Genomic DNA, 16540 nt, shown 5'->3' on the forward strand with positions numbered 1-16540 from the left:
GTATGAACGGCACAATATGAGAGACTACCAGCGTCATAAAGCTTCACGGGAAAGAACTTCGTGGACTATCGGCTTGAGATAACAGTAAAAGTTGCGAAATAAACGTCCTATACCATGGCATATCTACCTACGCTATTGTTTCTCTTTGGTTATTTCGGGCTCACTATGATCGCCTGTATCGAGCATATAGGTGTCGTATCTCGCCATACATAGGAGGTAGCCTCGCTTCGCTCGCCTTTCGAAAGAAGAAGACTCGCTCCTTTAGTGAGGTCCACGTTATAATGGCAGTGTGTGATTTGCAATGGTGTTGCTATAGTGAGGTCCAAGTTATAATGACAGTATTTGTTCAACTTTGGTTTTGCTATCCTTGTCTATCATTCGACAAAGCCGGTGGTTCTATCCTTTTCGAGGTTCACAACGATGCCAATTATGTTTTTGACAGTGTAGAAATATAATTAATTAATGCAGAGAATCAGCATCGCTATTCTCCTATCTTTATCCACTGCCATTATAAAGTGGACCTCACTATATCCTTGTTTATCGTTCAACAAAGCAGATGGCGCTATCTCTTTCACGGATTGCGATGTTGCCACATCGTTTATCAACAATGTAAAAATTCAAGTAATTGACAAAATATTTAATCTCAATCATGAAAATATATTATTACATCTTGAAAAAATATATTTTCTTGACAAATAAAATATGATTAACTATTTTCAACAATAATGAACTGTTAAATTGATCAGATATAGCAGTATCAGCTGTTTGGGTGGCAAGGCTGAGATCTGACAACCCTTTTCTCCTATCTTCCTACACTGCCATTATAACGTGGACCTCACTATATCACCAATTTGAGTTTCCAAATCTAATTCTGTCTCAATTTTTCCCATGTTGGATAAAATAGAAGTTCAAGGAGAAACTTATAACGGTATCATAGCCACTTCTTATACAAGGCCCCGGCCTACGATATTGCAACGTCGCTGTGTAGGCCTAGAATCTAATACATGAATCTAAGATCAGCTGGTATTTTTTAAAATCTTTTTCACCAATCATGTATTAGATTCTAGGGGGTACACTGCGACGTTGCAATTTCGTAGGCCGGGGCCTTGTATTAGAGGTGCCTATGACGGTATGGAAGTAATCTACATGAATAAACAAATCTAATTCAATATTTTATATTTTGTTTGTAGGTTGGTACTACGGAGAACGAACCCGGGACGGCGAGAAAGGCTGGTTCCCCGGCAACCATGTGCAAGAAATCATTTCGCAACATATCAGGGCCAGGAACCTACAGCAGCGCTACAGGCTTCTCATGATGTCAGGATCTATTCTCGAATCGCAGAAAGGCAACACTAATCATAAGAAACAAAAGTAGGTGAAGAAATAAATAGAAAGAGAGAGGAGAGAGAAGAAGAAGAAGAAATGAAGTATTGAAAGGTAGGCGATTAAAACTTATGTAGAAAATTGATTTTTTCCTTTTAGTTTAATATCTGATGAATCGATTCAGTAACTGCTTCGACGTGGAAAATTACAAAAGCAGAGTTTTGACAAATTTTCAGTCCTACTTTTGTCAAATTTTTAATAGGATTTTTCTATTGGTTCAAGTTGAATGAATAAACATCTATAATAAGTAACAGATTTGTATACGAAAGTAATGTACAAAATGTTGGCCATAAGTTGAATAAATAAACATCTATAGTAAGGTACAGAAATATACAAATAAGAAATTAATTACAAAGTTTAGGTCACCACAAAATATTTTGAAATTCGACTGAGTCATTGTCAATATTGTAGAACCGTTCCATAATTGAATAAAAACACAAATATGTTGTCAAATTCTACACAGTTTTATTTGGTACACGACCGGTCACGAAACCATAGTTGTGTACCAAATAAAACTGTGTACAATTTGACAACATATTTGTGCTTTTATTCAAGTATTTTGAAATTATGAGTAATAGAAACCGACGAAGAAATAAATAATATAGAAACAGATTGATTGATTGATTGAGTACTTTATGTAGATTACAATATATACTGGCTTATACACTTATTTACAATAGCTTACAATACAGCAAAATTAAAAAAAAAAATCAGCTCATAGTTGCAGTGATAGTAGTTTTAATTTTCTGCTCAAAATTTTCAAGTTTATTTCAATATTATTGAAACTTTCTGATTGTTTAGTGTTATTTCCGGGTCTTATCAACCCTTCGAAATTCAAAATTCATCAGTCATATCTCGAATACGTATTCTCTGAATGTTAATCTTTGGTGAAAACAGAAATTTTAAACTTAACCTCACTTTGGACTATTTATGTGCCAAAATCAAGGAATTGAAGAAGTTTTGGGCAATTGCCTGTTTCTCTTTCCAAATATCGTGTTTGTGACTGTTCTAATAAATAAATAAATTATAGATGAATTTACATTATATAGACTAAGAAAATAACTATTGAACTGTATATGATATGAGAAAAGCAATTTGTAATAACTATAGATAATTATATTGTTATGCATCTACATAAATTGGCGGAGCTTTGGAAATACCAATGTCCTTTCTTCGGAAACAATATCCTCCCCACTAACTCTACCAAAAAAAACAGAGAGAGAAGAGGGAAGAAAGAAATGGATAATTGAAAGATAGGACTGATGAATTTGTCAAAAAAAAAGAGAGGAAGAAGAAGTAGAAAAAGAAGAGGAAGCGAAAAGAAGCAACATTAATAGGTAAGCCATGAAAAATGTGTAGAAATTGTTTAGTTGTCTGATTATTTATCAGTTTTATTCAAATATCTAATTATCAAAGGAAGAAGAAAAGAAATGAACAAAGAAACAGGAGAAATTCAGAAGAAGAGAAGGTAAGCAGTATAAAACAAATTGTAGCGACGTATTTTAGTTTTTGTTGATGTTTGTCATAATTTTCACTCAAGTCTTTTATAAGGTTCTTTTATAACTGAAATAAGAAGTAGAACAACAAGGAGAAAAACTGATTGAAGAAGAAAAAAAAGAAAAGGAAAAAGAAGAAGTAGAAGAAGAAGGTGGAGAAGAAGAAGAAGAAGAAGAAGAAGGTGGAGAAGTAGAAGTAGAAGAAGTGAAAGAAGGAGAAGGAGGTGGAGAAGTAGTAGTAGTAGTAGAAGAAGAAGAAGTAGGAGAAGGAGGTGGAAAAGAAGTAGTAGAATAACAAGAAAAAGAAGAAGAAGAAGAATTGCATATTATGAAGACAGTCATATTCGTGAAACATCATGAGGTAGCAGACAATTTAGAAATAGGAACAAATGTTACAGAATTAGAAGAAGGAGAAGGGGGAAGAAGAATTTGATGAGAAGGGTAAAGTAGTGAAGAAAAATAACCGGAGTGAAAGAGAAGAAGATTAAGAATACCGTGGAATGAAGAAGGAAAAGGATAAGTTTTTGTAGAAGCAGAAGAAGGTTGATGTAGAAAAATGAGGAATTTCCCGTACTTAGGATTTGAGAGTATTCTACTTTCAAATACAAAATAATACTATTTTTATATTATATTTTAATATTCCCTTACTAGCCAGTCTAAGATAGTTTTCAAAGCAAATTTGAGGACCAATATTTTCAGATTAATACTTATCACTGATATTGTATATGAATAAAAATAATTATAATATGTATTAAAGACTGTAAATTTCGCAAACATTCTTTTTTATCTTGTAAATCTTTGTATTTTTGTAAAAATAAATATTTTAACCAATTTTTACCAATCATATCCACTTTGTATTATTAATATTCACTAAAAGAATTTTGTCTTAGAGTCTATGAACTATTTAAAACATGTTGATAAATACTGAGTATATTTTATAAAAGTTTGTAAAGTAATGTTTTTATGATGAACGTATATTATTTTGTATTGTAATTTGTGATATATTTGCTAATTTTATTGCTGTTGAAAGAGTTTTAAACATGTATAAATCTATGAAACGTTTATTTCTGGTTATATTTATTTTAAACCATTTCACTTCTGCATTTGCATGTTTAATTAATTATTTAGTTGATTAGTTTCGCCCATAATCTAGTCCACAGTCTAGTTTTTATTTTGTTGGTAAGACAATTTCAATGTCATATCCGTGAACAAAACCAAAGAAAACTTTCTGTGAACTACTATAGTGAGGTCCACGTTATAATGGCAGTTGATAAAGATAGAAGAATAGCGATGCCGATTCTCTGCATTAATTAATTATATTTCTACACTGTCGAAAACATAATTGGCATGTTTGTGGACCTAGAAAATGATAGTACCACCGGCTTTGTCGAATGATAGACAAGGATGACCAAAGTTGATCAAATACTGTCATTATAACGTGGACCTCACTATAGCAACACCATTGCAAATCACACACTGCCATTATAACGTGGACCTCACTAAAGAAGCGAGTCTTCTTTCGAAAGGCGAGCGAAGCGAGGCTACCTCCTATGTATGGCGAGATACGACACCTATATGCTTACGCCTATAAACAACGTTTATAAGGTTTGACCCAGCTAAATATAATATGTATTAATGATGGAAGATTTTTATTAGAAATTGCAGTCAACCAACTTCAGGAATACCTATTATTTCCGTATAATAATTATTTCAAATATCCAATGAACGCTATTTCTGACATTTTCTTTCTTCAAATTTCCACCCACTATTTTTTAGCATTGGTTAAAAAGGAAACGTTCATGTTAGTTATTATAGTGAGGTCCACGTTATAATGGCAGTGAATAAGGATAGACAAACAGCGTTGCTGATTCTCTGCCTTAATAAATTATATTTCTGCATTGTCAAAAACAGATTTGGCATCGTTGCGGAGCTAGAAAAGGATAGTGTACTACCTGCTTTGTCGAATAATAGACAAGGATAGCAACATCAAAGTTGATCAAATACTGTCATTATAACGTGGACCTTACTATAGGAATACTGAGAATTTGAATCGAATCTACTGCCTAAAATGTAAAAATTTTAGTTTAAAAGGACTACTATTTACTCTCTATTTTTGATTATGTAGTATTGATGCAACACGTATTCCTACGTGTTAGGAGGCCTATAATAGGCCTACCGTAATAATATAAGGAACATTATAAAAAAATCACTCCACCAATATGGGCTACTTAATTCAAATTGAGAAAACAATATAAAAACTTGTAGTACCCTTTATTATTAAAAACTTTAAAATATTTTAACGACGACATTCTAACTTGAAAATGACCTACGGTCGAAACTAGTCGTCAAAATATTCAAATGTAATTTTAATATAAGTTTTAAATAAACGGTACTACAAGTTGTTATATTGTTTTCATTAAGGGTACGGTAGTACATTACATTACAATAAGGTAGTTTTAGATTAAGATTAAGTTGCTTGAATGGAAATTTGGATGTCTCTCAGTAGCCAATATTAGTTATGCAATTTAAAAAAATATCGATTGAATAATAAATATTGATTGCTAAAATTTATAAGAAAAAGTATAATTTATGTTAATGTTCATCTTCTAATGTAATCTATAGACCTACATTATTCAAAGTTAGTTTCATTGTTTGTAAAAAGTCTAAATTTAGCAGGTAATGTATATTGTCTTCTTCCATTAATTGCGATGCAATATGGATATTTTTCAATTCTTCTACTTTTAATCATAATTGGTATTAATTTATCTGATGGAGAACGCTAGTTCAACAAAATCTGGTTTAGTCTACTCTTTGCTCACAATCACATAAAAAAGCCTAGCTTTTAACGGTTTGTATAATTATTATTTTAAGAATATTTCAAATGTTTATATTTCGATTTGATTTGTTTGAATCATAATATAATAATTCTCACTATGTATAGTGGTTTCATCTTCATGTAGGTACCATTTTTTTTCATTTAAATAATGTTCAATGTAGTGAGACTATTTTGAAAACTCCCGCTCTTCAACGCCGGAATTCTGTATGGTCGCCATGTTGAGTTTTTTTTTATTGAAGCTGCAAATTAAAAAAAAAGACAGTAAGGTATCAAGGTTGGATTTTTTATAATAGCATATTTCATTAAATATCCATTGATTATTGAGATTTTTATAGAAAATGAATTAAAATAAAGTTGGCAAACATTTACGTGACTGGCAAGCATGACGTCGTGTTTGAGAATCCGATAACGAAGGCAATGGATAATGGATGCTGATCTAGGGTTTAGAGCTTTGGCATTGCTGGTTCTCTGCTATAAATCGTTTATAAATCCTATTAAATTGATGAAATTAACTAATAATAACAATAAAATATACTTAAAATCATAAATAAACTCTTCCAATACATACTCTAGTACTATTTAATACTACTTGCTTGCTAAAATCGATTGTAAGTTAGGTATTGTTTCGTCAGCACAATATCTGTGATGAAATGCGATCAGATTCGACGTTCGGCCCAACCCTGCACGTTATTTACCGCATCTGACGCCAATTACTGCAAGTAAGTGCATTTACTACTAATTATTATTCACTAATTCATAATCTATAATTGTACATTGTCATATTTGCAGCATTTGTTTGATATTTTTTTGTATTTTCAAGTTATGTGCAATGCGACAGCTTGGTTCGATCACCGTCTCAAAATGGCGGACCAATTTGCAGTGTGTAAATTTTGTAATTGTTTGATCGATTTTGAATTAACTTAATTTGTATTTTTTGAGTTCATGTCAACAACCATGAATAATCACTCGAACCTAACAACAATTTCTCATTAAACACTTGATTTATCCTAAATTTTCATCGTCAATATTTTGGGTTACCCAAATTTTACCTTGGCCTACGCGTTGACTTTGCAATGAAAGATAGCCTATAAATATTATTACCACATAGCAATTTTTTTTGTTTAGTTTCCACGGTATTTATAAACATTTCATCTTTTGTGTATTTCAAACTCATACAATTGTCAATTGAACTAAATTCAGAATTCTGTAGAATTTCCATCGGCTTTTCAATGAACACTTCTGCTGAAACCATGTCAATGAGGATTATTGAGAAATGATACTACAAATATTACATAAATTATTGAGTTCAAATCTACCTAACCTTAACTAAATTTTCAATATCATATTAATTTCTTCAAACAATATGTTCAAAGTAAATGATAGCATTTTAAAATACGGTACCGCAGCGGTGTAAGTTGGCTCTTAGTGTTTTACTGATCATTTTTCGTATGTTGTTCACCATCAACGGTAGTCCAATAGCCCAGTATCCAATAAATGTTTACTATCTATGAACATTAATTAAATTTTAGCCTACCCTAAAATCCAGGCTGTATGAATAAATTAATGAACAGTGATTAATTCAAGTGCACTATTGGTAGCAGTAGGCTGTAACTTAGATAATATTAGCAGTTTGATATATTGATGTAAATTGATCTGTGCCTAACTTATTCTTGAAATTTATGATCCCAATTAAATTATATTTATGATTGTTCCATACTATAGGAGTCATTTTCAAGGGAATGTATTGTAAAATGTACACTTTCTAAAAGTAAAATTAATTTTAATTGTATGAATCATGATTCATATTTCAATAGTTCCGAATCTTTATATTATTATTCAAGCCTTCTTATTAAATGGTTGCTGAATATTTAAATGCTGTTGTTATTAAATATGACAATTTTAAACTACAGTAAGTATATCTCACATTGTTGCTTAAATGCGCATAACTTGTTCAAAGATGATTTTGGTGAAATATTTTAAAATTGACTCCAATGTGCACTTCTCTTGTTTTATTTCACTTACCTCATTGTTGAAAATTTATCGAGTGTTTGATTTTTTCCTGTATCTCTATTGAATGTTTCTTTCTTTTTTCAGCTGGAATGCAAAGTGTTGAAGATGATGAATACCGAATTAAGTCGAAATCGTCAATTGGAACAGACAAGTACAATTTTTCGTTTGAAGGCTGTGGCCAGGTAAATAAATTTGAATTTTCTAGTTTTTTCTCATTGAAATTTGTTGGGTTACCAACAAATCTTGAACCCTTCAAGACTGGTAATCTAGTAGATTTCAAATTGAACTATGAAAGTATTGGCTTTTGGTGCTGAAAATTGCACTTACTATAGTGTCGTTGCCAGATCGTTTTTTAACAATGTAGAAGTAAAGTTAACGCAATATCCATTCAATATTATAAAAAATTCTTAGGTCCTATTAAATCTTTAAAAATATCATTGTCTTCAATAAAATATTATTTATTTAACAAGAATGAACACTTGATATGTTGAATAAGGTATCATCTATAGAAGGCAGTTGCAAGGAAGAGAATCGGCAACGCTGTTCTCCCATTTCTCTCCACTATCATTATATCGTGAACCTAAATATATCATTATTAGCATAAATAATTTTAAGAAATTGAATAAAGTTGATCAGTTGCGACCTGAAACCTCTGACACCAGACCTGAGCTAATCAGGTCACTACCTGAGCTAGTCAGGTCACTCGATATTTATTTATTTAGCATTGAAGTCATGAACAAACTAGAAAACTCTATATATGCTTATTCCTAGAAACTTTCCAAAATTCACATGATCAATGATTTGAATAAAATAAATAGGCTACTAAATAATTGGCTACAGATAGATAGTCAAATAGTCTATACTTAAATCAAAGTTTTATTACTAATTTGAAATAAATATATATTATCGTAACAATTAGGTTAGGAATGCCTTTTCATCAATTGATTTTTTTGGAAAGAAATCCATTCTGTGTAACATTTCTGTGGCATATCAATCATCTCTGATATTAATTCAATCTAAGTTATATAATAAATGAAACAATTGGCTTATACACGTAGGGGATAGGAAATCCACGAATGACGCATCATCACGTCTCAACTACTCAACTCATTAACTTGACATTCTGCATATATAGATTCTTAGTCAATCTTCATTCGTAGGATCATTAGCCAGCCACATGCGCTGGGTAGGTCATCACGTCAATATACATAGTTCACACATAGTTTATCGAGGATGGTTATAGGCCTATTCTAAATTCTTCAAAACTTCAGTTGTGCAAATTTTCATGTTGTCAAGCTTTTAATTAGGCTCTTGCGGAGCACGTGTTAACTGCTGGTATTACTGACCGAGCGAAGTGAGTTATAAGATTCAAGTCGATGGTTTGGCATTTCTCTTCATGTTTAAATGTTTATATGTTGCGCATTCACGGCGAAACGCGGTAATATATTTCCATGAAATTTGACAGGTATGCTCCTTTTTTGATTGCACGTCAACGTATATACAAGGTTTTTGGAAATTTTGCATTTCAAGGATAATATAAAAGGAAAAAGGAGTCTCCTTCATACGCCAATATTAGAGTAAAAATCAGACTATAGAATTATTCATCATAAATCAGCTGACAAGTGATTACACAGATGTGTGGAGAAGCCAGTCTATTGCTGTATTTCCATTAGGTCTATAGTTTCAATCAGGTACTTGTGGATGAGGATACTGCGTGAGGTCTACTGTTCACAGAACTACTAGTATACAATATAATCTAATATTGAACGAATTTATAATTAATATTTAATCATGGTTTTGTTTTTGTGTGTTTGTAGGAGCTAGGCTTAGATGGCCGCCGCAGCTTAGAGATGGCGGAAGAAGAGGAATCCGCAACTAAGATAGAGGAAGCGAGAACACCATCATCGCCCGAAAGAGGAGAAGTGGAGGAAGGAGAGGAAGAGGAGGAGGAGGACGAGAAGAGGCACAGGAAAAAGAGTACTGACAGCTCCGGTGGAGGCGAAGCAAAGGATAGGAGTAAGAGGTAAATTGAAATTTTATTTTCATATATTTTTTTTAAATTCCTACTTTGAGCGAGCGTAGTGAATTCCTACTGATGACTATAGTGAGGTCCACGTTATAATGGCAGTGGAGAAAGATAGAAGAACAACGTTGCCGATTCTCTGTCTTGTCAATGCCTTCTTGACGGTAGCTGATACAGGTTTATTGATGTAATATTAACTGTTCATACTCGTTTAAAATAATCATTTATATATTTTATTAAGCAATAAATTATATTTTTCAATAATATCATAATCAATATGAAATATTTTGATGATTATACTACTTATTAATTCTACACTGTTAAAAGACGATCTGGCAACAGATCAAAGCGAGAAAGAGATAGCGCTATCCGCTTTGTTCAATGATAGTAGTGAAGTACTGAAGTAGTGCCAATGAGCAAGAAAGTCGTAAGTTCGAGAAACCAGAGTCTTCTCGACTGGAGTCGTACGATTTGAGTCGATGTAGTGTGAGTTGAGCCTTAGGCTGGGCGTACACCGGTTAGTCAAGACAAGACCAGTCACGTTTAGTCACAATACTCCACATAGCTTCTTATGAAGACATGACTAATCAGTTTGAATTGCTTCATAAGAAACAATGTGGAGTATTGTGACTAAACGTGTCTGATCATGTCTTGTCTTGACTAACTGGTGTGCGCCTAGCCTAACTAACTCGACTAGCCTTAGGCTAGGCGCACACCAGTTAGTCAAGACAAGACATGATCAGACACGTTTAGTCACAATACTTGGCTGCTTTCGACGCAACTTACACTGATTAGTCATTGCAATTAGACATGTCTTCATAAGCAACTATGTGAAGTATTGTGACTAAACGTGTCTGATCATGTCACCAGTTAGTCAAGACTAGACATGATCAGACACGTTTAGTCACAATACTTAGCTGCTTGTGACGCAACTCACAGTGATTAGTCATTGCAATTAGACATGTCTTCATAAACAACTATGTGAAGTATTGTGACTAAACGTGACTAGTTTGTCTTGACTAATCGGTGTACGCCCAGCCTAAGGCCAACCGTCCACTGGAACCGTATTCAACCAATCCGTTCGGCCGTTGGATCGGACGAATTTACCGGCCGTTAATTCGGCCGAATATGGTCGTCCATTGGAACCGTTTACGCCAGTCTAGTTCAGTAGTTGGCTGGTTGCCAATTATTGAATCACCACTATCATAGCCACCAAAATTTCTCATAAACAGTGATTACATTGAGATTTTGAAAATTGAATAAACAAATATCCACTAAATTAGTTATTCATTACAATAATCTTACCTTCAGATCCTATTTATTCAGCAATCTTTGTCCACAGATTCCTTTGAACATCACGACGATGATATCTTTTGTCTCGCATATCCCACAATGGAACATGCTCTTGAACCAACCTTATCAACCTTTCATTGACCATAGTTAAAAGTTTATAAAACAGAACAATTTCAAAAAACAAAAACAGACAAGACTGTGAGTTTTGAGGTTAGGATGATGCTGTCTCAGCTAGAACTCGGCCGGATAGAGCCGGAAAATCCCATTCAATTCTGATCGAAAACTTGATCGGCAGTATGAAACTGTTGCATTGGACGAGCATCTATAGCTTTCTTTGTTGGGGGATTGTTCGGACGAGTTCGGTAGTTTTCGGCCGATGCTAGTTCGGTCGAAATGGGTTCCAGTGGACGGCCCACCTAAGAGTTTGTCCCTGTTTTTCTTCACTGGTTTAAATTAGTAAAATTGTAACTTTATTTTTCGCCACACTGCACAGAAAGCAGCTGTTTTCCAGTCCCTACGTAGATCTGAAAGACATTGTTTGCAGACGACTCTCGTCTGACGTCAGAACAGGTTTCTTTCCGGCCGCTTTTTGAAAATTTTTGAAAATGTGTTTGGACAACTGTGCCATATGGTGCTTTGTGTTCGGGAGGGTGAGATCGGAAATTTCCACCCCACTTTGAGTACCCTACGACGTCTGGTTCTTGAGATATGAGACATCAAAGGCCCCCCTCATAAAACATTCTTATTCAATTTATTATTCTTAATATAGCTGAAGCCAAAAAGTTAGGCGGCTTCGTGGGTCACATGGTGTAACCTACTCACAGCTGATGCAATGCATCTATTTATTGTCTCTTGATTTAAAAATCATCACCTAAGCCAAGCTAGATGACAACTTCACTTGACAACATCAGCTGTTGGAACGCACAAGAGACCCACGAAACCGCCTAACTTTTTGGCGTCAGCTATACCTGTAGTGTGGCGAAAAATATCGTATATCGTACGCGACTCTCTCAGAAAGGTGTTTACGGTATTCGGATAACATATTCGGGAAACTATCATCATACCGTAAACACTAACTTTCTGGGCTTGTAGCGTAATATACTATTTCCTCATTATTTTGAAGTTTAACACCTATTTCTCGAATTGCAGATCATCTAAAGCCCGCAAATCACGCGACGATATCCCGGTTTTGAAGCCGCTGGTTGAATACAGTGACGTCAGCAGTGAGGAGTTGTCATCTCCCCCAGAGGCGGGCGAGATACCCGAGAGTGAGGCAGACGACGATAGTGGAGAGGTACACGAGGAGGAGGAGGATAGCGATAGTATGGCTAGGAGGAGTAGGAGAGGGAGGAAGCGAGGAGACGAGAGGAAGTCTAGGAATAGGGTGAGTACGAGAAGCATACAGATAAAAGATAGCATTAGTAGATATGCCATGGTTTGTAGAATTCATTCAGAGTTTTGAAGTTTTGTATCAAATTATGGTGTTGTGTATCAAGGAGAGATGGTACTGTATCATGTGTGGTGATACTGTATCATGTTGTGGTTGTTCTTGTTCTATAGTGAGGTCCACGTTATAATGGCAGTATTTGATTAACATTGGTGTTGCTATCCTTGTCTATCATTCCACAAAGCAGATAGCGAATGTATCAAATCATAGTGTTGTGTATCAAGTTGAGATGATAGTGTATCATATTGTGGTGATACTGTATCATGTTGTATTGATACTGTAACATATTGTGTTGATACTATATCATATTGTAGTGATATGCCATGGTAAAGGACCGTTAAGTTGCAAATGTGAGTTTTGAGGTTAGGATGATGCTGTCTCAGCTAGAACTCGGCCGGATAGAGCCGGAAAATCCCATTCAATTCTGATCGAAAACTTGATCGGCAGTATGAAACTGTTGCAATGGACGAGCATCTATAGCTTTCTTTGTTGGGGGATCGTTCGGACGAGTTCGGTAGTTTTCGGCCGATGCTAGTTCGGTCGAAATGGGTTCCAGTGGACGGCCCACCTAAGAGTTAGTCCCTGTTTTTCACTGGTTTAAATTAGTAAAATTGTAACTTGATTTTTCGCCACACTGCACAGAAACCAGCTGTTTTCCAGTCCCTACGTAGATCTGAAAGACATTGTTTGCAGACGACTCTCGTCTGACGTCAGAACAGGTTTCTTTCCGGCCGCTTTTTGAAAATTTTTGAAAATGTGTTTGGACAACTGTGCCATATGGTGCTTTGTGTTCGGGAGGGTGAGATCGGAAATTTCCACCCCACTTTGAGTACCCTACGACGTCTGGTTCTTGAGATATGAGACATCAAAGGCCCCCCTCATAAAACATTCTTATTCAATTTATTATTCTTAATATAGCTGAAGCCAAAAAGTTAGGCGGCTTCGTGGGTCACATGGTGTAACCTACTCACAGCTGATGCAATGCATCTATTTATTGTCTCTTGATTTAAAAATCATCACCTAAGCCAAGCTAGATGACAACTTCACTTGACAACATCAGCTGTTGGAACGCACAAGAGACCCACGAAACCGCCTAACTTTTTGGCGTCAGCTATACCTGTAGTGTGGCGAAAAATATCGTATATCGTACGCGACTCTCTCAGAAAGGTGTTTACGGTATTCGGATAACATATTCGGGAAACTATCATCATACCGTAAACACTAACTTTCTGGGCTTGTAGCGTAATATACTATTTCCTCATTATTTTGAAGTTTAACACCTATTTCTCGAATTGCAGATCATCTAAAGCCCGCAAATCACGCGACGATATCCCGGTTTTGAAGCCGCTGGTTGAATACAGTGACGTCAGCAGTGAGGAGTTGTCATCTCCCCCAGAGGCGGGCGAGATACCCGAGAGTGAGGCAGACGACGATAGTGGAGAGGTACACGAGGAGGAGGAGGATAGCGATAGTATGGCTAGGAGGAGTAGGAGAGGGAGGAAGCGAGGAGACGAGAGGAAGTCTAGGAATAGGGTGAGTACGAGAAGCATACAGATAAAAGATAGCATTAGTAGATATGCCATGGTTTGTAGAATTCATTCAGAGTTTTGAAGTTTTGTATCAAATTATGGTGTTGTGTATCAAGGAGAGATGGTACTGTATCATGTGTGGTGATACTGTATCATGTTGTGGTTGTTCTTGTTCTATAGTGAGGTCCACGTTATAATGGCAGTATTTGATTAACATTGGTGTTGCTATCCTTGTCTATCATTCCACAAAGCAGATAGCGAATGTATCAAATCATAGTGTTGTGTATCAAGTTGAGATGATAGTGTATCATATTGTGGTGATACTGTATCATGTTGTATTGATACTGTAACATATTGTGTTGATACTATATCATATTGTAGTGATATGCCATGGTAAAGGACCGTTAAGTTGCAAATGTGAGTGTTAACTGAAGCCGATAGTCCTAGTAGTTGTTTTACTTTCCTTGCCCTATTACCATAGGTAAGGAAAGTATTGCTTTCCGAAAAAAATTAAGGTACCCCAATTTCTAAATTTCTATATGTTTCAAGGTCCCCTGAGTCCGAAAAAGTGATTTTTGGGTATTGGTGTGTGTGTGTGTGTGTATATGAGTGTATGTGCGCCTGTGTACACGATATCTTATCTCCCAGTTAACGGAATTACTTGAAATTTGGAACGTAAGGTCCTCACACTATAAGGATCCGACACGAACGATTTCGATCAAATGTACCCAAGATGGCGGCTAAAATGGCGAAAATGTTGTCAAAAACAGGGTTTTTCGCGATTTTCTCGAAACCGGCTCCAACGATTTTGATCAAATTCATACCTGAAATAGTCATTGCAATTAGACATGTCTTCATAAGCAACTATGTGAAGTATTGTGACTAAACGTGTCTGATCATGTCACCAGTTAGTCAAGACTAGACATGATCAGACACGTTTAGTCACAATACTTAGCTGCTTGTGACGCAACTCACAGTGATTAGTCATTGCAATTAGACATGTCTTCATAAACAACTATGTGAAGTATTGTGACTAAACGTGACTAGTCTTGTCTTGACTAATCGGTGCACGCCCAGCCTGAGGGTAACCGTCCACTGGAACCGTATTCAACCGATCCGTTCGGCCGTTGGATCGGACGAATCTGCCGGCCGTTAATTCGGCCGAATATGGTCGTCCATTGGAACCGTTTACGCCAGTCTAGTTCAGTAGTTGGCTGGTTGCCAATTATTGAATCAACCACTATCATAGCCACCAAAATTTCTCATAAACAGTGATTACATTGAGATTTTGAAAATTGAATAAACAAATATCCACTAAATTAGTTATTCATTACAATAATCTTACCTTCAGATCCTATTTATTCAGCAATCTTTGTCCACAGATTCCTTTGAACATCACGACGATGATATCTTTTGTCTCGCATATCCCACAATGGAACATGCTCTTGAACCAACCTTATCAACCTTTCATTGACCATAGTTAAAAGTTTATAAAACAGAACAATTTCAAAAAACAAAAACAGACAAGACTGTGAGTTTTGAGGTTAGGATGATGCTGTCTCAGCTAGAACTCGGCCGGATAGAGCCGGAAAATCCCATTCAATTCTGATCGAAAACTTGATCGGCAGTATGAAACTGTTGCATTGGACGAGCATCTATAGCTTTCTTTGTTGGGGGATTGTTCGGACGAGTTCGGTAGTTTTCGGCCGATGCTAGTTCGGTCGAAATGGGTTCCAGTGGACGGCCCACCTAAGAGTTTGTCCCTGTTTTTCTTCACTGGTTTAAATTAGTAAAATTGTAACTTTATTTTTCGCCACACTGCACAGAAAGCAGCTGTTTTCCAGTCCCTACGTAGATCTGAAAGACATTGTTTGCAGACGACTCTCGTCTGACGTCAGAACAGGTTTCTTTCCGGCCGCTTTTTGAAAATTTTTGAAAATGTGTTTGGACAACTGTGCCATATGGTGCTTTGTGTTCGGGAGGGTGAGATCGGAAATTTCCACCCCACTTTGAGTACCCTACGACGTCTGGTTCTTGAGATATGAGACATCAAAGGCCCCCCTCATAAAACATTCTTATTCAATTTATTATTCTTAATATAGCTGAAGCCAAAAAGTTAGGCGGCTTCGTGGGTCACATGGTGTAACCTACTCACAGCTGATGCAATGCATCTATTTATTGTCTCTTGATTTAAAAATCATCACCTAAGCCAAGCTAGATGACAACTTCACTTGACAACATCAGCTGTTGGAACGCACAAGAGACCCACGAAACCGCCTAACTTTTTGGCGTCAGCTATACCTGTAGTGTGGCGAAAAATATCGTATATCGTACGCGACTCTCTCAGAAAGGTGTTTACGGTATTCGGATAACATATTCGGGAAACTATCATCATACCGTAAACACTAACTTTCTGGGCTTGTAGCGTAATATACTATTTCCTCATTATTTTGAAGTTTAACACCTATTTCTCGAATTGCAGATCATCTAAAGCCCGCAAATCACGCGACGATATCCCGGTTT

The 16540-nt window shown here is 35.7% G+C and overlaps 2 protein-coding genes across 4 annotated transcripts in view; both read left to right on the forward strand.

Moving 5' to 3' along the window:
• The window catches only part of LOC111057264 (rho guanine nucleotide exchange factor 19), a 66603-nt gene extending 63756 nt beyond the window's left edge, over positions 1-2847 (forward strand). For all 3 annotated transcript variants that reach the window (XM_039441081.1, XM_039441080.1, XM_039441082.1), the window contains one exon: positions 1191-2847. In XM_039441081.1, the coding sequence (XP_039297015.1) occupies positions 1191-1375 (185 nt within the window). In that variant the 3' untranslated portion in view covers positions 1376-2847. The remainder of the gene's footprint in view (positions 1-1190) is intronic.
• A 3275-nt stretch (positions 2848-6122) lies between these two features.
• Positions 6123-16508, forward strand: LOC120354301 (neurofilament medium polypeptide-like). The gene is made up of 6 exons (XM_039441215.1): positions 6123-6434; positions 7810-7907; positions 9543-9748; positions 12191-12425; positions 13761-14021; positions 16500-16508. Exons 2-6 carry the CDS (start codon positions 7815-7817, stop codon positions 16506-16508), a joined length of 804 nt encoding a protein of 267 aa, XP_039297149.1. The 5' UTR covers positions 6123-6434; positions 7810-7814.
• Positions 16509-16540: the final 32 nt, after the last annotated feature.

This window comes from Nilaparvata lugens, chromosome 14 (assembly GCF_014356525.2).
Source record: "Nilaparvata lugens isolate BPH chromosome 14, ASM1435652v1, whole genome shotgun sequence".
NCBI lineage: Eukaryota > Metazoa > Arthropoda > Insecta > Hemiptera > Delphacidae > Nilaparvata > Nilaparvata lugens.